This window comes from Ascaphus truei, unplaced genomic scaffold, assembly GCF_040206685.1.
Source record: "Ascaphus truei isolate aAscTru1 unplaced genomic scaffold, aAscTru1.hap1 HAP1_SCAFFOLD_1296, whole genome shotgun sequence".
NCBI classification, from domain to species: domain Eukaryota; kingdom Metazoa; phylum Chordata; class Amphibia; order Anura; family Ascaphidae; genus Ascaphus; species Ascaphus truei.
In genome coordinates this window covers 72002-94945 of record NW_027454172.1, presented here as the reverse complement: position 1 = coordinate 94945, position 22944 = coordinate 72002, and the positions used below count along the sequence as shown (strand labels likewise).

The window sequence follows — 22944 nt, the reverse complement described above, 5'->3', positions numbered from 1 at the left end:
TCCCTCACACCCAGGCTCTCCCTCCCTCACACCCAGGCTCTCCCTCCCTCACACCCAGGCTCTCCCTCCCTCACACCCAGGCTCTCCCTCCCTCACACCCAGGCTCTCCCTCCCTCACACCCAGGCTCTCCCTCCCTCACACCCAGGCTCTCTCTCCCTCACACCCAGGCTCTCCTCCCTCACACCAGGCTCTCCCCTCCCTCACACCCAGGCTCTCCCTCCCTCACACCCAGGCTCTCCCCTCCCTCACACCCAGGCTCTCCCTCCCTCACACCAGGCTCTCCCTCCCTCACACCCAGGCTCTCCCTCCCTCACACCAGGCTCTCCCTCCCTCACACCCAGGCTCTCTTTATCACACTCACTATTTCTTCTTCGGGTCCCGTGTGCCCTCCAGGTTATATGAGGACATATTAACCAGACCCAGCGCCTTCTCATCCTGCAGATGAACAAGATTGGAGAGCGGGGAGGGTTGAAAGAGAATGTAGACACACACACACACACACTAATGGTGCATCAGTATACACGCAGTACACACATATACCTGCGGTGCATTGTACCAGTACAGACGCTCTCCTTCAGCACACACCAGCAGCGCTTCCACCTCTGGGACATAAACCCCACGTGCTCCTTTTTCTTCCATAACCATCCGTTACAATCCGGGGTCCCCAGGTCACGGCAGGACACACGCCGGCGACTCAGTCTGGTCGCCACACCTGGGTACCGTGCAGAGAAAAGTAGGGGGAGTGGTGAAAAGGAGGAGTGAAGAGGGGGCTATAAAGGGGGGGGAGAGAGAGGGGAGGGGAGAGGGAAGAGAGGGGGGGGGGAGAGGGAGGAGGGGGAAAGGGACGAGGGGGGGGGAAAGGAACGGGGGGGGAAAGGGACGAGGAGGGGGAAAGAGACGAGGAGGGGGAAAGGGACGAGGAGGGGGAATGGGACGAGGAGGGGGGAAAGACGAGGAGGGGGAAAGGGACGAGGAGGGGGAAAGGGACGAGGAGGGGGAAAGGGACGAGGAGGGGGAAAGGGACGAGGAGGGGGAATGGGACGAGGAGGGGGAAAGGGGACGAGGAGGGGGAAAGGGACGAGAGGGGGAAAGGGACGAGGAGGGGGAAAGGGACGAGGAGGGGGAAAGGGACGAGGAGGGGAAGGGGAGGTTTGCAGGTGCCCACGGAGAGGTGGAGGGGTGGGTTTTGCAAGTACCCATGGAGGGGAGGGAGTACATACCTGCTGTGCATTGTACCAATACAGACTGGGGATAATAGAAAGCAATATGCCCATGGGAGGGGGGGGGGGCATTACAGGCAGCCATAGGAAGGAGGGGGGTATTACAGGCAGCCATGGGAAGGAGGGGGGGTATTACAGGCAGCCACGGCGATGGGGACATAGGGATTACACGTGGCCATGGGGAGGGGGAGGTTTATAGGTTCCTTTGGGGAGGGGACTACACATACCTAAGGGGTGAGCGGACTAAAGGTGCTATTGGGGGGAGGAGGCGTATATTAGTGCTATAGAGAGGTGGCGGGTTGCAGGTGCCCATAGAGAGGGAGGGTTGGGGGTTACAGGTGCCCATGGGGGAGGGGGGGTAGCAGGTGAGGGGGTTACAGGTACACAAGGGGGAACAGGGAACCGGATGGGGGGGGGGATTACAGGTGCACATGGGGTGAGGGGGGTACTCCACTTACAGGTGCTCACTCACCTTTTTTATTTCGGGAGTTCTGGCTGATTCCTGCATGGGAAGTAAATACAAAAAGGATCTAACTGAACAGAACCAGTGTGCAGCCTGATATACAGTGAGGGGATCCAGCCCCGCAGAGCTTACACTCTAATATGTACAGGCACACATATAGAATATGGAGAGGGGATTCCACCACAGAGCTGACACTAATATACAGAGGGATACAGGTACAATTCAGAGAGGGGGAATCCTGCCCCGCAGAGCTGACACTCTTCACAGTTACTACCATTACCTCTTTGCTTCTCGATTTCTGATTCCTGGTGTCTGGAGGCTGCAGTTTCTTCGGACTGTGGGGTGCTGTTGGGGAACAGCGGACCTGCCGCGGACGGCTGTGGCTCAACTCCCGGAGCTGGACTTCCAGAGGAAGCTGTAACGAGAGAGTGTGAAACAGAATCAATTACACCCTCCGACTCTGCTGGACATGTATAGCTCTGATCTCAGACTCGCACCATAACTCACCCCCCCCTCCTGATCTGACTCGTACCATAACTACCCACCCTGATCTCAAACTCTCCCCCCACCCCCCCACCTGATCTGTCTCGCACCATAACTCCCCCCCCCCCACAATCTCAGACTCGCACCATAAATCCCCCCCTGATCTCACTCATACCATAACTTTCCCCCATCTCAGACTCCCCCACCCACGATCTCACTCATACCATAACTTTCCCCCGATCTGACTCGTACGATAACCCCCCCCCCGATCTCAGACTCTTACCATAAATCCCCTCCACCTAATCAGACTTGTACCATGACTTCCCCCATCTCAGAATCATACCATAGCAGTCCTCCCTTGATCTCAGACATACCATAACCGTCCCCCCCGTCACCCCCCCACTCTGATCCTTTAGTGATCTTGGCCTCTAAAACAGCTGATCTAATTTTTATGGGAAAAAATCACAGCTTATCCTGATCCCTTTGTGTAATTTAACAGATTTAGTCAGTGAACTCTTGGTTATGTCAGCACAGTGCTGGTGTGTGTGTATATATATTTTCATCTAATCACATGCTGTGCTTAAAAGCTGTGTGAACAGCAGAACATTTACTTATATGGGTTCTATGTAAATGGATTACAGGCAAAAGGTGGCACTGTGTGCTCATTTGCATGTAATTTCCCAGAATCCCTTGCTGCGAGTGGGAGCACTGTATGCTGGGGATAATGGTTGAAAGGCCGGGTTGCAGACCTGTCTAAGGCATGTGAATGTGCTCACAAGTGATATTCTTTATTGGCTATATGCTAACGGTGGAGATTTTTTGGTCACCATGGTTGCTTAGTGCTTATTCTCCCTGAGGTGGCTGCACAGCGATACTATGATATGACCATCTGCCTCTCACCTTCCTCCCTGTGGAGCACGGACTGAGGAGGGACCAGAAGACTGCCAGACAGCGCAGGGTGCAGGACATCCACCGAGACAGGGACTGAGAAGAGACTGCGTGGGAGAGGGAGGGCGTGAGAGTGCTTGAGAAGGGGAGGGGGGGGGGGGGGAGAAGAGTGGGGAGAAAGTGTGAGGAAGAGGGGGAGAAAGTGTGAGGAAGAGGGGGGAGAAAGTGTGAGGAAGAGGGGGGAGAAAGTGTGAGGAAGAGGGGGGAGAAAGTGTGAGGAAGAGGGGGAGAAAGTGTGAGGAAGAGGGGGAGAAAGTGTGAGGAAGAGGGGGGAGAAAGAGTGAGGAAGAGGGGAGAAAGTGTGAGGAGAGGGGGGAGAAAGTGTGAGGAAGAGGGGGAGAAAGTGTGAGGAAGAGGGGGAGAAAGTGTGAGGAAGAGGGGGAGAAAGTTGTGAGGAAGAGGGGGAGAAAGTGTGAGGAAGAGGGGGAGAACGTCTGTGAGGAAGAGGGGGGGAGAAAGTGTGACGAAGAGGGGGAGAAAGTGTGAGGAAGGGGGGGGAGAGTGTGAGGAAGTGAAGAAGGAGGGGGGAAGTGTGTGAGGAAGAGCAGGGGAGAGAAAGTGTAATGAAGGGGGAAAGAGTGTGAGGGAGGGGGTGGAAGAGTGAGAAGGGGGGGGAAAGAGTGTGAGGAATGGGGGAAGAGTGTGAGGAAGGGGGGGGGGAGAGTGTGAGGAAACGGGGGGAAGAGTGAGAGAACAGGGACGGCGGGGGAAGAGTGTGAGGAAGAAGAGGAGGGGAATGTGTGAAAAAGGGGGGTAGGGGAGAGCGTGAGGGACAGAACAAGAACATGAAGGCTTGAGATGGGAAGGAGGAGAGGAGTGGGGGGAAGGAGGAAGAAAGGGTAAGGAGAGCATGAGAAGGAGAGATAATGTGAACGGTGAGAGGGAGAAAGCATATGAGATAGCGAGGGGGAGAAAGAGTATGAGATAGCGAGGGGGAGAGAGTATGAGATAGCGAGGGGGAGAAAGCGTATGAGATAGCGAGGGGGAGAAAGCGTATGAGATAGCGAGGGGGGAGAAAGCGTATGAGATAGCGAGGGGGAGAAAGAGTATGAGATAGCGAGGGGGAGAGAGTATGAGATAGCGAGGGGGAGAGAGTATGAGATAGCGAGGGGGAGAAAGCATATGAGATAGCGAGGGGAGAAAGCGTATGAGATAGCGAGGGGGAGAAAGCGTATGAGATAGCGAGGGGGAGAAAGAGTATGAGATAGCGAGGGGGAGAAAGCGTATGAGAACGAGGGGGAGAAAGAGTATGAGATAGCGAGCGGGAGAAAGAGTATGAGATAGCGAGCGGGAGAAAGAATATGAGATAGCGAGCGGGAGAAAGAGTATGAGATAGCGAGGGGGAGAAAGAGTATGAGATAGCGAGGGGGAGAGAGTATGAGATAGCGAGGGGAGAAAGCGTATGAGATAGCGAGGGGGAGAGAGTATGAGATAGCGAGGGGGAGAAAAGCGTATGAGATAACGAGGGGGAGAAAGAGTATGAGATAGCGAGGGGAGAGAAAGAGTATGAGAAACGAGGGGGAGAAAGCGTATGAGATAGCGAGGGGGAGAAAGAGTATGAGATAGCGAGGGGGAGAAAGAGTATGAGATAGCGAGGGGGAGAGAGTATGAGATAGCGAGGGGGAGAGAGTATGAGATAGAGAGGGGGAGAGAGTATGAGATAGCGAGGGGAGAGATATGAGATAGCGAGGGGGAGAAAGAGTATGAGATAGCGAGGGGAAGAAAGAGTATGAGATAGCGAGGGGGAGAGAGTATGAGATAGCGAGGGGGAGAGAGTATGAGATAGCGAGGGGGAGAGAGTATGAGATAGGAGGGGGAGAGAGTATGAGATAGCGAGGGGGAGAGAGTATGAGATAGCGAGGGGGAGAGAGTATGACGATAGCGAGGGGGAGAGAGTATGAGATAGCGAGGGGGAGAGAGTATGAGATAGCGAGGGGGAGAGAGTATGAGATAGCGAGGGGGAGAGAGTATGAGATAGCTGAGGGGGAGAGAGTATGAGATAGCGAGGGGGAGAGAGTATGAGATAGCGAGGGGAGAGATATGAGATAGCGAGGGGGAGAAAGAGTATGAGATAGCGAGGGGGAGAAAGAGTATGAGATAGCGAGGGGGAGAAAGAGTATGAGATAGCGAGGGGGAGAAAAGCGTATGAGATAGCGAGGGGGAGAAGGAGTATGAGATGGCGAGGGGGAGAAAGAGTATGAGATAGCGAGGGGGAGAAAGCGTTATGAGATAGCGAGGGGGAGAAAGCGTATGAGATAGCGAGGGGGAGAAAGCGTATGAGAACGAGGGGGAGAAAGAGTATGAGATAGCGAGGGGGAGAAAGAGTATGAGATAGCGAGGGGGAGAAAGAGTATGAGATAGCGAGGGGGAGAAAGCGTATGAGATAGCGAGGGGGAGAAAGAGTATGAGATAGTGAGGGGGGGAAAAGTGTATGAGATAGCGAGGGGAAGAAAGAGTATGAGATAGCGAGGGGGGGAAAGTGTATGAGATAGCGAGGGGGAGAAAGAGTATGAGATAGCGAGGGGGAGAAGAGTATGAGATAGCGAGGGGGAGAAAGTATGAGATAGCGAGGGGGAGAAAGTATGAGATAGCGAGGGGGAGAAAGAGTATGAGATAGCGAGGGGGAGAAAGAGTATGAGATAGCGAGGGGGAGAGAGTATGAGATAGCGAGGGGGAGAAAGAGTATGAGATAGCGAGGGGGAGAAAGAGTATGAGATAGCGAGGGGGAGAGAGTATGAGATAGCGAGGGGGAGAAAGCGTATGAGATAGCGAGCGGGAGAAAGCGTATGAGATAGCGAGGGGGAGAAAGAGTATGAGATAGCGAGGGGGGGAAAGTGTATGAGATAGCGAGGGGGAGAAAGCGTATGAGATAGCGAGGGGGAGAAAGCGTATGAGATAGCGAGGGGGAGAGAGTATGAGATAGCGAGGGGGAGAGAGTATGAGATAGCGAGGGGGGGAGAGAGTATGAGATAGCGAGGGGGAGAAAGCGTATGAGATAGCGAGGGGAGTATGAGATAGCGAGGGGGAGAAAGCGTATGAGATAGCGAGGGGGAGAAAGAGTATGAGATAGCGAGGGGGAGAAAGAGTATGAGATAGCGAGGGGGAGAAAGAGTATGAGATAGCGAGGGGGAGAAAGAGTATGAGATAGCGAGGGGGAGAAAGAGTATGAGATAGCGAGCGGGAGAGAGAGTATGAGATAGCGAGGGGGAGAGAGAGTATGAGATAGCGAGGGGGAGAAAGAGTATGAGATAGCGAGCGGGAAGAAAGAGTATGAGATAGCGAGCGGGAGAAAGCGTATGAGATAGCGAGGGGGAGAGAGTATGAGATAGCGAGGGGGAGAGAGTATGAGATAGCGAGGGGGAGAAAGCGTATGAGATAGCGAGGGGGAGAAAGCGTATGAGATAGCGAGGGGAAGAAAGAGTATGAGATAGCGAGCGGGAGAAAGAGTATGAGATAGCGAGGGGGAGAGAGTATGAGATAGCGAGTGGGAGAAAGCGTATGAGATAGCGAGCGGGAGAAAGAGTATGAGATAGCGAGGGGGAGAAAGAGTATGAGATAGCGAGGGGAAGAAAGAGTATGAGATAGCGAGCGGGAGAAAGAGTATGAGATAGCGAGCGGGAGAAAGAGTATGAGATAGAGAGGGGAAGAAAGAGTATGAGATAGCGAGCGGGAGAAAGAGTATGAGATAGCGAGGGGGAGAAAGAGTATGAGATAGCGAGGGGGAGAAAGAGTATGAGATAGCAAGCGGGAGAAAGCGTATGAGATAGCGAGGGGGAGAGAGTATGAGATAGCGAGGGGGAGAGAGTATGAGATAGCGAGGGGGAGAAAGCGTATGAGATAGCGAGGGGAAGAAAGAGTATGAGATAGCGAGGGGGAGAGAGTATGAGATAGCGAGGGGGAGAAAGCGTATGAGATAGCGAGGGGGAGAGAGTATGAGATAGCGAGGGGGAGAGAGTATGAGATAGCGAGGGGGGGAGAGAGTATGAGATAGCGAGGGGGAGAGAGTATGAGATAGCGAGGGGGAGAAAGAGAATGAGATAGCGAGGGGGAGAGAGTATGAGATAGCGAGGGGGAGAAAGAGTATCAGATAGCGAGGGGGAGAGAGTATGAGATAGCGAGGGGGGGAAAGCGTATGAGATAGCGAGGGGGAAAGAGTATGAGATAGCGAGGGGGAGAAAGAGTATGAGATAGCGAGGGGGGAAAGCGTATGAGATAGCGAGGGGGAGAGAGTATGAGATAGCGAGGGGGAGAAAGAGTATGAGATAGCGAGGGGGAGAGAGTATGAGATAGCGAGGGGGAGAGAGTATGAGATAGCGAGGGGGAGAAAGCGTATGAGATAGCGAGGGGGAGAAAGCGTATGAGATAGCGAGGGGGGGAAAGTATGAGATAGCGAGGGGGAGAAAGCGTATGAGATAGCGAGGGGGAGAAAGAGTATGAGATAGCGAGGGGGAGAAAGCGTATGAGATAGCGAGGGGGGGAAAGTATGAGATAGCGAGGGGGAGAGAGTATGAGATAGCGAGGGGGAGAGAGTATGAGATAGCGAGGGGGAGAAAGAGTATGAGATAGCGAGGGGGAGAAAGAGTATGAGATAGCGAGGGGGAGAAAGTACGAGATAGCGAGGGGGAGAGAGTATGAGATAGCGAGGGGGAGAAAGAGTATGAGATAGCGAGGGGGAGAAAGAGTATGAGATAGCGAGCGGGAGAAAGCGTATGAGATAGCGAGGGGGAGAGAGTATGAGATAGCGAGGGGGAGAGAGTATGAGATAGCGAGGGGGAGAGAGTATGAGATAGCGAGGGGGAGAAAGAGTATGAGATAGCGAGGGGGAGAAAGCGTATGAGATAGCGAGGGGGAGAAAGCGTATGAGATAGCGAGGGGGAGAAAGAGTATGAGATAGCGAGGGGGAGAAAGTACGAGATAGCGAGGGGGAGAGAGTATGAGATAGCGAGGGGGAGAAAGAGTATGAGATAGCGAGGGGGGGAAGTATGAGATAGCGAGGGGGAGAGAGTATGAGATAGCGAGGGGGAGAGAGTATGAGATAGCGAGGGGGAGAGAGTATGAGATAGCGAGGGGGAGAAAGCGTATGAGATAGCGAGGGGGAGAAAGCGTATGAGATAGCGAGGGGGAGAAAGCGTATGAGATAGCGAGGGGGAGAAAGTATGAGATAGCGAGGGGGGGAAAGTATGAGATAGCGAGGGGGAGAAAGAGTATGAGATAGCGAGGGGGAGAAAGAGTATGAGATAGCGAGGGGGAGAAAGAGTATGAGATAGCGAGGGGGAGAAAGAGTATGAGATTGCGAGGGGGAGAAAGAGTATGAGATAGCGAGCGGGAGAAAGCGTATGAGATAGCGAGGGGGAGAAAGCGTATGAGATAGCGAGGGGGAGAGAGTATGAGATAGCGAGGGGGAGAGAGTATGATATAGCGAGGGGGAGAAAGCGTATGAGATAGCGAGGGGGAGAAAGCATATGAGATAGCGAGGGGGAGAAAGTATGAGATAGCGAAGGGGAGAGAGTATGAGATAGCGAGGGGGAGAGAGTATGAGATAGCGAGGGGGAGAAAGCGTATGAGATAGCGAGGGGGAGAAAGTATGAGATAGCGAGGGGGAGAGAGTATGAGATAGCGAGGGGCACCTGTTCTGCTTTCTGTACCTGGCAGACGGTGAAGAGATGGTGTCTGAGCTGCTCCTTGGACAGGAGTCATATTGGAGACTCTGAGAGATGCAGAAAGGAGAGAATTATTAGGCTGCGTCCACTATTCCGCTGAGCGCGCTCGTGCTGGAGTGCGGTGATGTCACCAACTCTCCAAGTATGAGCGCTCGGCTGTCCTGCATATTTTTTTTTTCAAGCGCGAACGTGGGGGCGTGGCCGAGCAGTGACTGGCGCTGATTGGTTCAAGAGGTCATGTGACCCTTTAGCGTGCCTGGAAGACAAATCAATCTATCTCGGCAGGCACCCAGCACCCGCGAGTGTACAGGCCCGACATATATACATTCATTGTGCTGACCGCGCTAAGCGCCATGCGCGGTCAGCAGCACAGTGGACGCAGTCATACTAGCAAAATGAGGGGGAGGGAGCCACAGACACACAGTCTAATGGAGATGGGGCCACAGGCACACACAATGTAAGTGTGTAGGGTGCGGGGCACAAACGCTCGGTGTGAGGAGGGGGCCCACAGACGCACACACCGTGCGAAGAGTGGGGGAGGCACAAAGACACTGTAGACTCATACACCGTTTGAAGGGGGGGGGGACAGACACACCGCGCCTTTGTCACACACACAAAGTTACACCCACACTTATTTCTTGTGGCCCCAGGGTGACGGGACACTCCGGCTGTGCCCGAGAGGTGGAGAATCCTGCACATGGAGGCAATGCATGGAAGGTTCCAAGCACTGCTGGGGAGGAGGGATCAGGAGAAGTTGGGGAGGGAGAGATGGGCGATGTGGGGAAGATGGAGGCAAGGTGAGGTTTGTGATAGGACGGGGACCCTGGGTATGTCCAGAAGGTGCAGGTTCTGTGTGATGTTGGGGAAGAGGAGGCACCACGCAGGGTCGGGGGGGAGGAGGCACTGCTCATGGTTGGGGGGGAGGAGGAGGGCACCACGCAGGGTCGGGGGGGGAGGAGGAGGAGCTGCGCTGCTTCTGGTAAATAGGAGAACAGTTTTTGGTGGGATAGGCAGGAGTGTCTGAAAATGTCAGCGAGGTGGGAGACCCATGCCCAGTTGGTGAGGTGGGGGCACTGTGTGCTGTCGGGGAGATGGGGGTTCTGCATGGTGTAGGGCTGATGAGAGATGTTGGTGAGGTGGGAGTAACAGGAGATGGGGGAGCAGGGATAGAGACTTTCTTCAGGATGACAGTCACACAGTCCGATTTCTCCTGCAGTTTTCTCACGAGGTTCAGTCGAGTCCAACCGACCTGAGCAGAGAGCAGACAGTCACAAACCCCGCACCCCTAGCCCTGAGTGTAAACTCCCCGCCCCCTCTCCCCCCCCCATAACCCCATGGCCACCTGGACCACACACACCCAAGAGCGACCAGTACACAAAAAGACATTTCTGATACCACCATAAAGACACACATTTTACACCTAGCACAAAGACAGCTAGTACTTGCAAGGTGCAGGATAGCATCTCTCCCGCCTCCCCCACCAGGTCAGCCCCTCTCTTTCCTCACACCCCTTCCCACCCCCCTAAGGCCGGTGCCCAAGGACACTCACCACCACCTGGTCATTCACTTGGATAATCTCGTCTCCTGGCAGGATCCTGCCGCAGCGACCGGCCGGAGACTGTGAAAGAGATGCATATACTGACCCTCCGTATAACTACTGCAGGGGTGAGGGTGTCTACGTGTAGCAGGCGTCACTGTGTGTAGGATGAGTGTGTGTGTGGTTAAGGATGTGAGTACAGTATATGTGACGGGAAGCCTGTGTGTGAGAGTGAGGGTAGCACTAACCTCAGCTGCCGTCCCATAGATAAAGTGCTGACCAGATGATGTGGATCTGATCACAATGCCCTGAGAAATAAAGACTCCACCGTCAGAGACCCTCATCCCACATTCCCCTGCCCCACACTACCACCCCTCATACTGTCCTCATCTTCACCCCCGCTCCTCCCTCCACCCACATGCCCCTCTTTCCGCTCCCCCTCACCAGGCTGTCCTGCGTTAGGTCATGTTGTATCCGCACGTGTTCGAGTGTCGCCGTCTGACTCAGGACACTCTCGGGGCTGCAGCTCAGTATGTTCTCACAGATCCCGCAGATATTCCTGCACTGCAGGGCACAACATGACATCGTTTGAGGACAGAACCAGGTCTTGCTATGACATCACGTGGAAAGGGCGGAGTGTCACATCATATGATGACACATATACTACAACCAGGCAGTACTATGATGTTACGATGACATCATACAGAAATGGGGAACAAGTTTTTAGGAAATCAGTGTGCCCAGGAATGCATGTGATGGTGACATCACACAGCAGCAAGGAGCATGTCATGATGATGTCATACCACAACTAGGCCCTAATATGACATCACACTGCACTTCGCCTTCACTAAAAGATGAATAGGGGAGGGGTAAGGCTTCACTCTTGGTCTCTCCCCAAAATGACACAGCATGCTGGGAACTCACAATGGATGAAATTCTGTCCTCAATCTGGGGGTCCGACCAGTCCTGAAAGGAAGGAACATGTGAGAACAGCAGTAAGCCCCCCCCCCATTAGACGTGTAGGGACCCCTTGCCCCCATCTGTCACAAAGGCAAGCCCCCCCCCCCCTTGTCACACAACCAGGGACCCTGACCTACAAAAACATTACCTCCCCCAAACAACATGTGGACCCCCACTCACACATCACGCTTTCCTTAATCTACCTAGTGCAAGCTATTGCGTCTCCTCTGTGGGGCCTGCCTCTATAGCTCTCCAGTCCCTGGGGGGGAGCGGGGGTCTCCTCCCTTTGCTAATGCTAGTTCCTTGGGGGGTGTCTCCCTCTCTAGTACACCAGTTCCTTGAGGGGGTCTCCCTCTAGTAAGTCAGTCCCTGGGGTGTCTCCCTCTAATACGCCAGTCCCTGAGGGTCTCCCTCTAGTACGCCAGTCCCTGGGGAGGAGGGGGAGGTCTCCCTCTCTAGTACGCTAGTCCTTGGGGGGGTCTCCCTCTAGTACACCAATCTAGTACATCAATCCCTGGGGGGGGGTTCTCTGTAGAGCGCCAGTCCCTGGGGGGGGGGGGGGGTCTGCCTCTGTAGTATGCCAGTCCTTGGGGGGGAGGGGTGGGTCTCACCCTGAACTCGGAGCAGCTGATCCAATTATATGCAACCTGAGCCCGAGTTATAAAAAGAAACTGCTCCCATAACACACAACCCTGCACACACACACACACACACACACACACACACAGCTCTCCTCCTGCACGCCCGTTATACAAACCTTATGCAGGGTCTCTGCCAGCTCCACACACAGAGCAATGACGTCCCGGCTCGCAGAGTAATCATTCAGACATGCAAACAGATACCTGCAGGTATACATATATATATGTTTACACACATACATAGGATGTGTACACACGTACATATAGAGACACACACAGAGGCATGGTGACAAGTGTGATATGAGCCACGGCACCTGTTGAGCCAGGAGAAGAGGCCACGAGCAGCCGACACGATGTCTATGATGCAGACGAGCTGTTTAGGTGTCGGGGAGAGTGCAGGTTCCGGGGCACAGAAGGAGAGCTTCCTGCGGCTTACAATCTGAGACCGTAGCATCTGAGAGACACCCCACAGCTTCTCCGTGAGAGAGCGCAGGCTCTCAGAGTGGAGCTCATAATGCTGCAGAGAGACAGACCGTGTCAGGAGAGAGCTGCATGGACACAACGCTTATATACACACGCCGATACCCTGTGTATACACATCGATACGCCGTGTATACCGACAGACTGTATTACACATACCGATACCCAGTGTATACGTCAGACTCTGATACACATCGATACGCCGTGTATACCGACAGACTGTATACACATACCAATACCCTGTGTATACACATACCAATACCGTGTATATGCAGACACTCTGTATACACATACTGATATACACATGCTAGAGATGTGCATTTGACCCCATAAAATTGGTTTTGGATTATGACGAAAACGTGAGTTTTGTTTTTTTAAATCATAACATCATGTAATCTGGAACTGTTTTTTTATTTGTATTTCTTTTTTTTGTTACTTAAATTTTTATTGATTGTTTTTCAGAAATAAAGAAAAAGGATACATAAAAAAAGTGGGGTGGGGAAGTACAATGATACATATGATCTGGTAACATCACAATAGGGAGGGGGGATTAGGGGAGAGGGGACAGCATTTGTATCAATATAACATAGTGAGCAACCATTTAAATACATCATAAATCACTCCATTCAAAATACAGGCAGTCCTCGTTTTACAACGCTTCGCTTTACAACGAATGGCTTATCCAACGCTATGCAATGCATACCTATATTCATTTTTACAACGCCAAAACGGCTTATCCAACGCTCTTACGACGCTTTGCAAAGTTGTTTATGTGTATATAATATATATATCATATAATATAATATTATACTATATAATATATTATATTATTAAATTACATGATATATTATGTTATATTATATATATAATACAGTATCTACACTATATAATGTATGTGTGTGCTGCATATCTTATTGCCTGAGTAAAATATTTTGTGTATTTTAGCATTAAAAATGTCTTCAGGAAGGGAACCTTTCATTTAAACAGTGTTCCTATGGGAAAGCGTGTTTCGCTTTAAGACGTTTCGCTATCCAACGCCATTTTGAGTAACGCATTGTGTTGGATAACCGAGGACTGCCTGTATTCTAATCTAGATATGGGATATACCTGCATGACGAAACCAAGGGGCCCAAATCTCCGAAAATTGGGAGGTAGAGCCGTTCAGATACGCCGAGAGTGTTTCCATATAAACTATACTCCAGGTTCTATTGTTTATTTGGTTTCGAGATGGAGGGGTAGATTGCTTCCAATTCTTGGCGATTGCGCACCTAGTAGCGTTTAAAATTTGGGAGACAACTTTAGCTACTTTTTTGTTATGATTGGCCATTGGTTTTCCTAGCAATATTTCCTAGGGGATCCAGGGGATCCTGCCCACTGCACCCACTCTAACGCGTTTCGGCATGGGCCTTCAACTGAGAGTTGCTGTTACAATTGCTTTTGTAACTTTATACATGCTTTCAGGACTGTGCTTTGTGTTGATACATGCTCAGCATTGTATACATTGGAACTTGGACCCAGCTCTCATCATGCCTGTCTCTTGTACAGGACCGTGAGCTTCATATATTGCTATTGAAGTTGATCTTAGTGTTTATTGCCACACTTATCTCACTAGTCCTACACTCCTGGAGAGACTCCGTATCCTTGCAGGGATTCCAGCTAGGTTCCAGTCTCCCCAGATTTTGGATATATGTAGGGGGTTTATATCCACAACTCACGGGCCTGTCATAGAGTAGCACTGTATGTTTCTTCCCCTTAGGGAACTATGTCTATTGGTATTTCAGTACAGTTTCTTTGGGTTCATGTACCTATGCTAGGGATACTTGTCATCAATCCCTGGCTTTCTACAGTGCGCTCATGTGTCATGTTCGCCTTTCAGTCAGCTTAGTGTCTTGGGTTTACGTACAGGGGATCTATGCAATGTTTGTTTTTTTCATTTCTGTGCTATCTTTTATTCCTTTTGTGACATCTAATTAATAAACTTTTGATATTGCCTATAGTATACCAGAGTGCTACTTCTTGGGCTTCTTTTTCTCTTGTTTCTTTCCTATAATTCTCTGCCCTGTAGCACCGCTGACGCACTTACTAGTGTAGATATACATACATATATATATATATATACACACACACACACACACACATATATATACACACACACACACATATATATATATATACATATATATATATTATAATATATAATATATATATACATATATATACACATACACACACAGGATCATGGGGGACAGTGATCCCCAGGATCGTGTGTATTAGAGCAAACACTTCCCTCCATGTTTGTTGGATTTTTGGGACATGACAAAAATATATGCAATATATTCCCCATTTCACCACAACCACGCCAACACAATGGGGACACATCTGAAGGGACACAGTATGTTATGTTGGAGGCGGAGTGAATGAAAGAAAGATGCTGTTTCCAAATCAGACAGGACAGGGGAACTCGTCAGAAGAGGAGACTTTACAGAAATAGCATTCAACTGAAGTACATTACAGTATGTTGGCGATGGGGTTAGGATAGGATGCTGTTCACTTTGTGGCTTAAAGCACCCGCTCTTTGATGCAGCAAAATGTCTTGTTTTGCATCAAAGGAACTATATATATGCTGGGAATAAAAAGTCACCGAATCTTACAAACAAATGCATATATCACACAATGCCCAAACAAAATGAGAGAACGTCCCATACTTGGCACACCCATAAAGACATTCGAGGCCCAGAAGCAGAATTCTTAATGTCCAAAGTTTATTCTCAGATACAAGTATCTGTGTGTTGGAGATGCTGTTTCCAAGTCAGATAGGACAAGGGTACTAGTTAGAAGAAAGAACCCTTCCAATCATGTATGTTACTGTATGTTGGAGAGGACATGGAGTGCACGATGGACGCGGTTTTTATCTGAAATGGAAACATTACATTCTCACTTTGTGGGCTGCAGCACCTCCTCTTTGATGCAGCAATGCCAACAAGTTTGGCAGGAAAGGACAAATATATACTGGGCAGAATAAAATCTGAACTCGCGTAACCCTCCTCACACTGACAACATTAAAATAGAAGGAGTATGTCCTACCTTGCGTCAGAGATTAAACAGTCTTAGTATACACATAACAAGCCAAGCACCGAATGACGTTATATCTGTGGCTGACAATGCTGGATTGTATGGGCCCCCACAAAATGGTAAAAATAGCTCAAATAAGAAATGATGCCACTGGAAAGTTGGCAACTGGCACTGCTGATGACGGCAGTGGTAGACACTAATGGCTGCAGATGCTGCTGGTGGTGGGATGGATGGCACTTGTGGATAAATGACCACAACCACCACACCACCTTTCCAACCCTTCTCATTTGCTAATAATATGTAACATGACCTTTTCATTGTCTACTGTGTCTGTCTGTCGGAGAGGAACTATTATATTGGTGCCAACCAGCAGCATGGATTTGGATTATCGTTCATCTTCCTCATCTTGGTCATGATCATCGCTGTCAGCAGTGTTGTCGAGACCTAATATAAACTCATCCCCACTGGAATCAACCCCTAACTGTTCAATTTCATGGTAACAGTATTCATTAAAGGTGCTGTAGTTCATTTTGATCAATACAGGCGTCTCAATATTTTGTGGCAGTAGCCTTACTGCGACCGTCGCTTACAAGGCTGGCAGTTGTGCTAAATACGCTTTCAGAGCACACACTGGTCAGCTTAAAGCTGCAGTTCAGGCAATATCCTGCATGTGTGGTTTTTTTAATAATTCAGTTCTGTAGTAAGAAAAAATACTTTTAGCATTTTCTGTTTTAAAAAACAACAACTTTGAAAGACCAATTTTCTTGTATTCTATTTTAACAAGCATGCTTGTTACTATAGCAACCATTTACATTCCCCATATTAAAAGATGTCGCCAAACTTTGGCGATCAATAGACGGAGAACGAATTGACCGGCAGCTATGCAGTTCTTTAAGTAGAGATTGTCCACATGAAACTATTGAAGTTAAAAAAAAAAAACGGGAGTCTGAACTGCAGCTTTAAGTAAACAATAGCCAGTCAGTATAAAGGGCTTCAGATCGTTCTCTTTCCTTTCCAGTATAGAAGTGGCCCTGATATCAACTTCTCTGTTCTCATTTAAATAATCTTCCACCATTCTAGATACTGAGTAGGTTGTTTTAGTCTTGAAGGACATGCCCAAAGATCCCGCTGTCAAGCCCGACTAGATATCATCTTCTTTGGTATATAGGTTTCCGTTTCTATTACATCATAGTTATATTTCTGTTTTTATTGCTTGTTGCTGATTGGCAGCAATATTTTTAGTAACAGAAGAAGACAGACAATTCAGAAGAAGCTGAACAACATGGTTGACTTGTAAGGACACCTTCGCAACAAGGAGATCCTTCAGGTGTTTACATCCACGCCTGGTGGAAGGAAAGAAGACAAGTTTGGCTTAAACCGAGGGTCAAGCACTATTGCCAGAATGTACTGCTCAGATCTCAATATGATGGAAACCATTGGGGTCCTCATTACGAACAGACATGAGGTGATGAACAAGGTCACGGTATCTAGAAGCAACCATTTTTCATGTAGTCCTTCTGCTTCTCCAGCTGCTTTTTCCAGACGGTTAATGAGTGTTATGACCTGACTCAGACTAGCCCTACAAAAGGTTTAAGTTATTCACACAAAACTGCAAGGGTTTTCCAGTGTGCTTGAGAAGGATAACTCCATGACCTTCCTTCCTATCTCATTGGATGTGGCGTAGCTGTTGATGGCTTATTGCTGTTCTTGAAGCATATAGAGCACGAGTGGCCAACTCCATTCCTCAAGGGCCACCCCAAAGACTGAGCCACTGATTGAGCCACCTCTGCTGAAGCAGGGATATCCTTAAAACCCGACCTCTTGGAGGCCCTTGAGGACTGAAGTTCGCCACCCCGAATATAGAGGGTGGACGTGTACCTTTCTTACCTCTTGCTTCAGTAGATGGCACTACAGATTACATGCTGTTGGTGAATGCTGAATACAACCAGAGATTGTGTGTGTGACAGCCAGCTTCTCCTGACCCATCGTGTTCATAACATTCTGTACAATCAAGTTGATAGTGTGTGCGAAACAAGGTGTGTTCAGTCTCCAAATAGCGCAGATTTTTTCTTCTTGTATAGTGCCAACAGTGTACACAGCACTGTATATAACATTTTTACAGGCACGAGTGCCTGCCCCGTAGAGCTTACAATCTATGTTTTGGTGCCTGAGACACAGGGAGATAAAGTGACTTGTTCAAGGTCACACGGAGCCGGACCAGGATCCCCTGCTTCAAACGCGAGTGTCATTATTCTCAGTCGCTGCCTTTACGCTCCTTCAGCCCTATACAATGTTTACTCCACTGTCTGAAATGATATAATCTGAGGAGAATCCAAGAGGGGTCAATGTATCCAAGCAGCTTGCCTGTGAATAACCTATTAACCCCATGTTCGTAGACAGAGCGGATATAATGGAGGTGCTGTTAGGGCCACTGATACACTATGGCCCTGCGCCCCCCTGCCTGCTCTCCGGCGTCAAATGTCATCACGTTGCCATGGTAACATGCTGTGACCCCGCATCACCTGAAGCCAAGGGACCGTGGGCACACAACTTCCAAGGACCTGCGGAAGCTTACCGAATTAGTACCAGATATAGGATGCCGACCCAACACTAATATTGCCAGGGCCACCTCCAGGAGAGAGGGGGGGGGGAATAGCTGGGACAATTGTCCCGAGCCCGGCGGCTGTGTTGGGACGGCCGGTGCTGGAAGTTGGGCCTAACTTCTCGATCCAGCTGCCGGGCCTACTGCAGCCGCTGGGCCTAGGGCTGCCAGATGACTTCTCCAAAAATACTGGACACAATGGTGAAAGGTGTGACACGCTTGAGAAAAGTCGCTGTGGAGGTTATTTATAAATGATCTGAGCAAAACGTCATGTTTTCTAAATGTCCCTCCAAGTGTGCACCAATTCATATTCTATTTTGTAAAAAAAAAATTTTAGATCTGGGGACAGAGCGCACTCCCCGGAATTTATTTACAAAATAGAATATGAAATAGTGCAAATTTGGACAGAAATTTAGAAAAAAATTGCGTAATGGTCAGATCATTTATAAATAACAAAACAATACAGGCTCAAGGTGAGCAATACTGATCCTAATACTCCTCTCCCACAAATTCCAAGATTGGTTGCACCTCCCCTCATCCTCTCACCCCTTCCTTCATCATCTCACCCCATTCTTCCCTCATCCTCTCACCCCCCCCCCTTCCATTACCTCCCCCCACCTTCCATTACCTCCCCCCCCCCCCCCCATTGGCAGCAGCAGAAAACACACACCAGGAAAAAACAGAACAAATACCCCCCCATACTGTGTCCTCCTCTCCTTGGCCCCACACCCAGGCCACTAATTGGCTGCTGCTGCGTAATGCTGCTGCGTAATGCAGTCAATCAGGATGGAGGAAACTGCCCAGCTCCATAGCAACAGCCCTGCTCTGGGAAATCCCACAGCCCCCCAAGCTGGTCAGGTCACTATGTCCAGAGAAGTAATACCGGACACATACATGTCCAGTATTACCTCTAATTATTTACTGGACAGTGTCCAAATACAGGACAGTCCGATTCAATACTGGAAACCTGGCAACCCCAGCTGGGCCTCAGCTGCTGCGGCGGGCCTGCCTCCCTCACCAGAACTTGGGCACGCACAGAACTCTGCCTCAACGTATGCATCTGCGCATTGTGTACTACCAGAGGTCTTCCACACCCAAATCCAAATTGTGTGTGCGTGGGGGGGTATTGTGTGTGTGCAGAGGGGTGGCGGTGCGGGCAGGGCTGGTTTTCACAATAGGTCCGGGCCTAGAGTGGCAACATTTGGGAGCGTGACATTTCTCGACAGGGCCCCGTTATCATGGCGTTGCAACGTCATGCTGCCATGACAACGTACCACTGCGATGTCACGACACCGCAACATGACGCAGAGGCGGTTGAGGACAAGGCTGCAAAAAAGGTAAGTGGGAGCACTTACAGTCCAAAGACTGAGCCACCTCTGCTGAAGCAGGGATATCCTGAAAACCTTGGTGGCCCTTGAGGACTGGAGTTGTCCACCACTGAACTAGTTGATACTAGACTCTCTCTTGATGACACGGGTTGGCAATCTGGGAACTAATTACTCCCCTGAACGTGGCGCAACAGATGCCAAGGGGGTCTGTGTTCCTAAATCTGCTTATTTATGCATGGCAAGGGCTGGCGAGTGCCTGGCATTTCCTGCTTGGGTTAGGATAGAACACTTGCCAAACAGAAGAGTTGGACTGATTTGTGTTGTTGCCGGGCAGGATAATGCGCTTGCCAATGGCCTGCCGTATCACTGGCTGCTTTGCACTTCCTAGTTCAACGCAACAGTCATCATCTTCAAAATGGAACAGAAGCATTAACATGAACATAAGATTCCTCGATAATAGGGATTATTTTGTCTTCAGGTTGAGAAAGTGGAGGGGTGGGGGAGGGAGCGGATAAGGGGAGAAGTTGGATGCAAGCTGCTTCACGTGTCAGACATGTCAGACCTCATGGCTACCATATTTGGACTCTCCCCAGATGTATTACATGATGGCTCAGATACAGCAACAACGTCATATTTCTCTTAATAAAATATATATTGTATAGCCCGATGGGCGATGTATTCATGTTGGTCTAAATCCACCTTTATTATTTTGATTTTCTAGGATCTGTTATTTTGAGTAGAGGACAGGTCAGATGGTATTCTCTCCCCTGCCCCTGGCCCACTTTGTCCTCCCCTGTTCCCCAGCCCTGACCCTGCCTCACCAGGGCACACAGCTGCTCCACGGCCTCCAGAATGAGCTCCTGGTGCCCGATGCTCCTCACTTCGAGGAGGCCCAGTTGCTGGGGAGAGAGGCCAAGCAGTTCCTGCCCCGTCACCCCCCATTCCTGAAAGGGGTACAGCTGCAGAGAGGGGTCCAGACCTGGGGCACAGAGAGCAATGTCATAAGGGCTGGAGGGGCAGCCGCGCTCGCTGGGGCTGGAGGGGCAGCCGCGCTCTCGCTGGCTGGAGGGGCAGTCGCGCTCGCTGGGGCTGGAGGGGCAGCCGCGCTCGCTGGGGCTGGAGGGGCAGCCGCGCTCGCTGGGGCTGGAGGGGCAGCGGCGCTCGCTGGGGCTGGAGGGGCAGCCGCGCTCGCTGGGGCTGGAGGGGCAGCCGCGCTCGCTGGGGCTGGAGGGGCAGCCGCGCTCGCTGGGGCTGGAGGGGCAGCCGCGCTCGCTGGGGCTGGAGGGGCAGCCGCGCTCGCTGGGGCTGGAGGGGCAGCCGCGCTCGCTGGGGCTCGCTGGGGCTGGAGGGGCAGTCGCGCTCACTGAAGAGGGGCAGTCACACACACTCACTGAAGAGGGGCAGCCACATACACTCACTGGAGAGGGGCAGCCACACTCACAGGGAAGGGGCAGCCACACTCACTGGGAATGGGCAGCCACACTCAGTGGGGAGGGGCAGTCACACTCACTGGGGAGGGGCAGTCACACTCACTGGGGAAGGGTCAGCCACACTCACTAAGGAGGGGCAGTAACACTCACTGGGGAAGGGTCAGCCACACTCACTAGGGAGGGGCAGTAACACTCACTGGGGAAGGGTCAGCCACACTCACTAAGGAGGGGCAGTAACACTCACTGGGGAAGGGTCAGCCACACTCACTAGGGAGGGGCAGTAACACTCACTGGGGAAGGGTCAGCCACACTCACTGGGGAGGGGCAGTCACACTCACTAGGGAGGGCAGTCACACTCACTGGGGAGGGGCAGTCACACTCACTGGGGAGGGGCAGTCACACTCACTAGGGAGGGGCAGTCACACTCACTAGGGAGGGGCAGTCACACTCACTGGGGAGGGGCAGTCACACTCACTGGGGAGGGGCAGTCACACTCACTGGGGAAGGGTCAGCCACACTCACTGGGGAGGGGCAGTAACACTCACTGGGGAAGGGTCAGCCACACTCACTGGGGAGGGGCAGTCACACTCACTAGGGAGGGCAGACACACTCACTGGGGAGGGGCAGTCACACTCACTGGGGAGGGGCAGTCACACTCACTAGGGAGGGGCAGTCACACTCACTAGGGAGGGGCAGTCACACTCACTGGGGAGGGGCAGTCACACTCACTGGGGAGGGGCAATCACACTCACTGGGGAGGGGCAGTCACACTCACTGCGGAGGGGCAGTCACACTCACTGCGGAGGGGCAGTCACACTCACTGGGGAGGGGCGGGCACACTCACTGGGGAGGGGCAGTCACACTCACTGGGGAGGGGGCAGTCACACTCACTAGGGAGGGGCAGTCACACTCAGTGACAGTCCCCGCCCTCACTGAGTGACACTCGAACCGCGTAACTTCCGGTTCAGCTCACCTCTCAGGTAGGTGCTTACGGTCTCCGGGCTCCAGGCGGGAACGGGCTCCATACCGGGCTGAGCGCTTCCGGTGTGTTCACCTGCGTGACGTCACCCAGGTAACTCCGCCGCCCCCGCGCGCTCTCATTGGACGGGGCTCCTGCCACTCCTAGGGCGTGAGGGGGCGGGGCTAACCCTAACCTGAGCCAATACACATTATATATATATAAATATATATATATACGTGATTATACAGTGTGTATGTCTATATCTATATAAAGTGTGTGTATACAGTATGTGTGTGTGTATATATATATATATATATATATATATATATATATACACACATATACATATATACATATACACACACACACACACACACACACACACACACACACACACACACACACACACACACACACACACACACACACACACACACACACACACACACACACACACACACACACACACACACACACACACACACACACACACACACACACACACCACCCCCCCCCTCCCCCCCCCATATAGACTCATAACCCACAGGAAGAGAGAGTGTGTGTGTGTGTGTACTGCTGATTTCTAATAAACCAATTAATTGTGCCAAAGTTGTGACGTTTCGGCCGATGCAACATCCTTTCCCAAGTATTAATGGCATACTGTAAACAACACCATGTGTCCCATACATATAGTCCCAAAAATAAAGCGGTGTCTCGTGTTTGGTGATTATCCGCTGGCGCACTGTAATGTCATCCCTCTGCGTGTTTCACGCCCCCGCCGTATCCTGCTCATTATTCTTATTATTTATATAAGGTGCGCAGCATGTAACTCTGTTACTTATCCCCTCAGTACAAGGCATTGTCTAATGACATTTACCCAACAGGAAGTATTTAGGGTTTATGAGGGGGCACTAATGCCCAGCAGAGGGGTAATTACCCTCCATGCGCTGTCACTGAATATCACAAGTGTCAATCCTGCTATAATATTAATATAATGATGCCTGGGCTCGATACATGTGTTTATTTACATTGCATATATTGAATTAAACAATTTACTAATATAAACCAAACTGTCCTTTTGCTACAGTTTTGTATGACATAGTTTCATAGTAGATGAGATTGAAAAAAGATATATGTTCATCAAGTTCAACCCATGTTACA

The 22944-nt window shown here is 50.8% G+C and overlaps 1 protein-coding gene across 1 annotated transcript; it reads right to left on the bottom strand.

Moving 5' to 3' along the window:
- Positions 1–345: 345 nt before the first annotated feature.
- On the bottom strand, positions 346–21928 carry CNKSR1 (connector enhancer of kinase suppressor of Ras 1). Its single transcript, XM_075581401.1, is given in 17 exon segments — positions 346–436; positions 542–576; positions 579–713; positions 1694–1723; positions 1965–2099; positions 3068–3162; positions 8761–8822; positions 9405–9675; positions 9735–10024; positions 10325–10393; positions 10561–10620; positions 10757–10876; positions 11237–11278; positions 12030–12114; positions 12225–12427; positions 20214–20371; positions 21796–21928. Coding segments are annotated over 17 exon segments (1917 nt in total). The 5' UTR covers positions 21848–21928; the 3' UTR covers positions 346–361.
- Positions 21929–22944: the final 1016 nt, after the last annotated feature.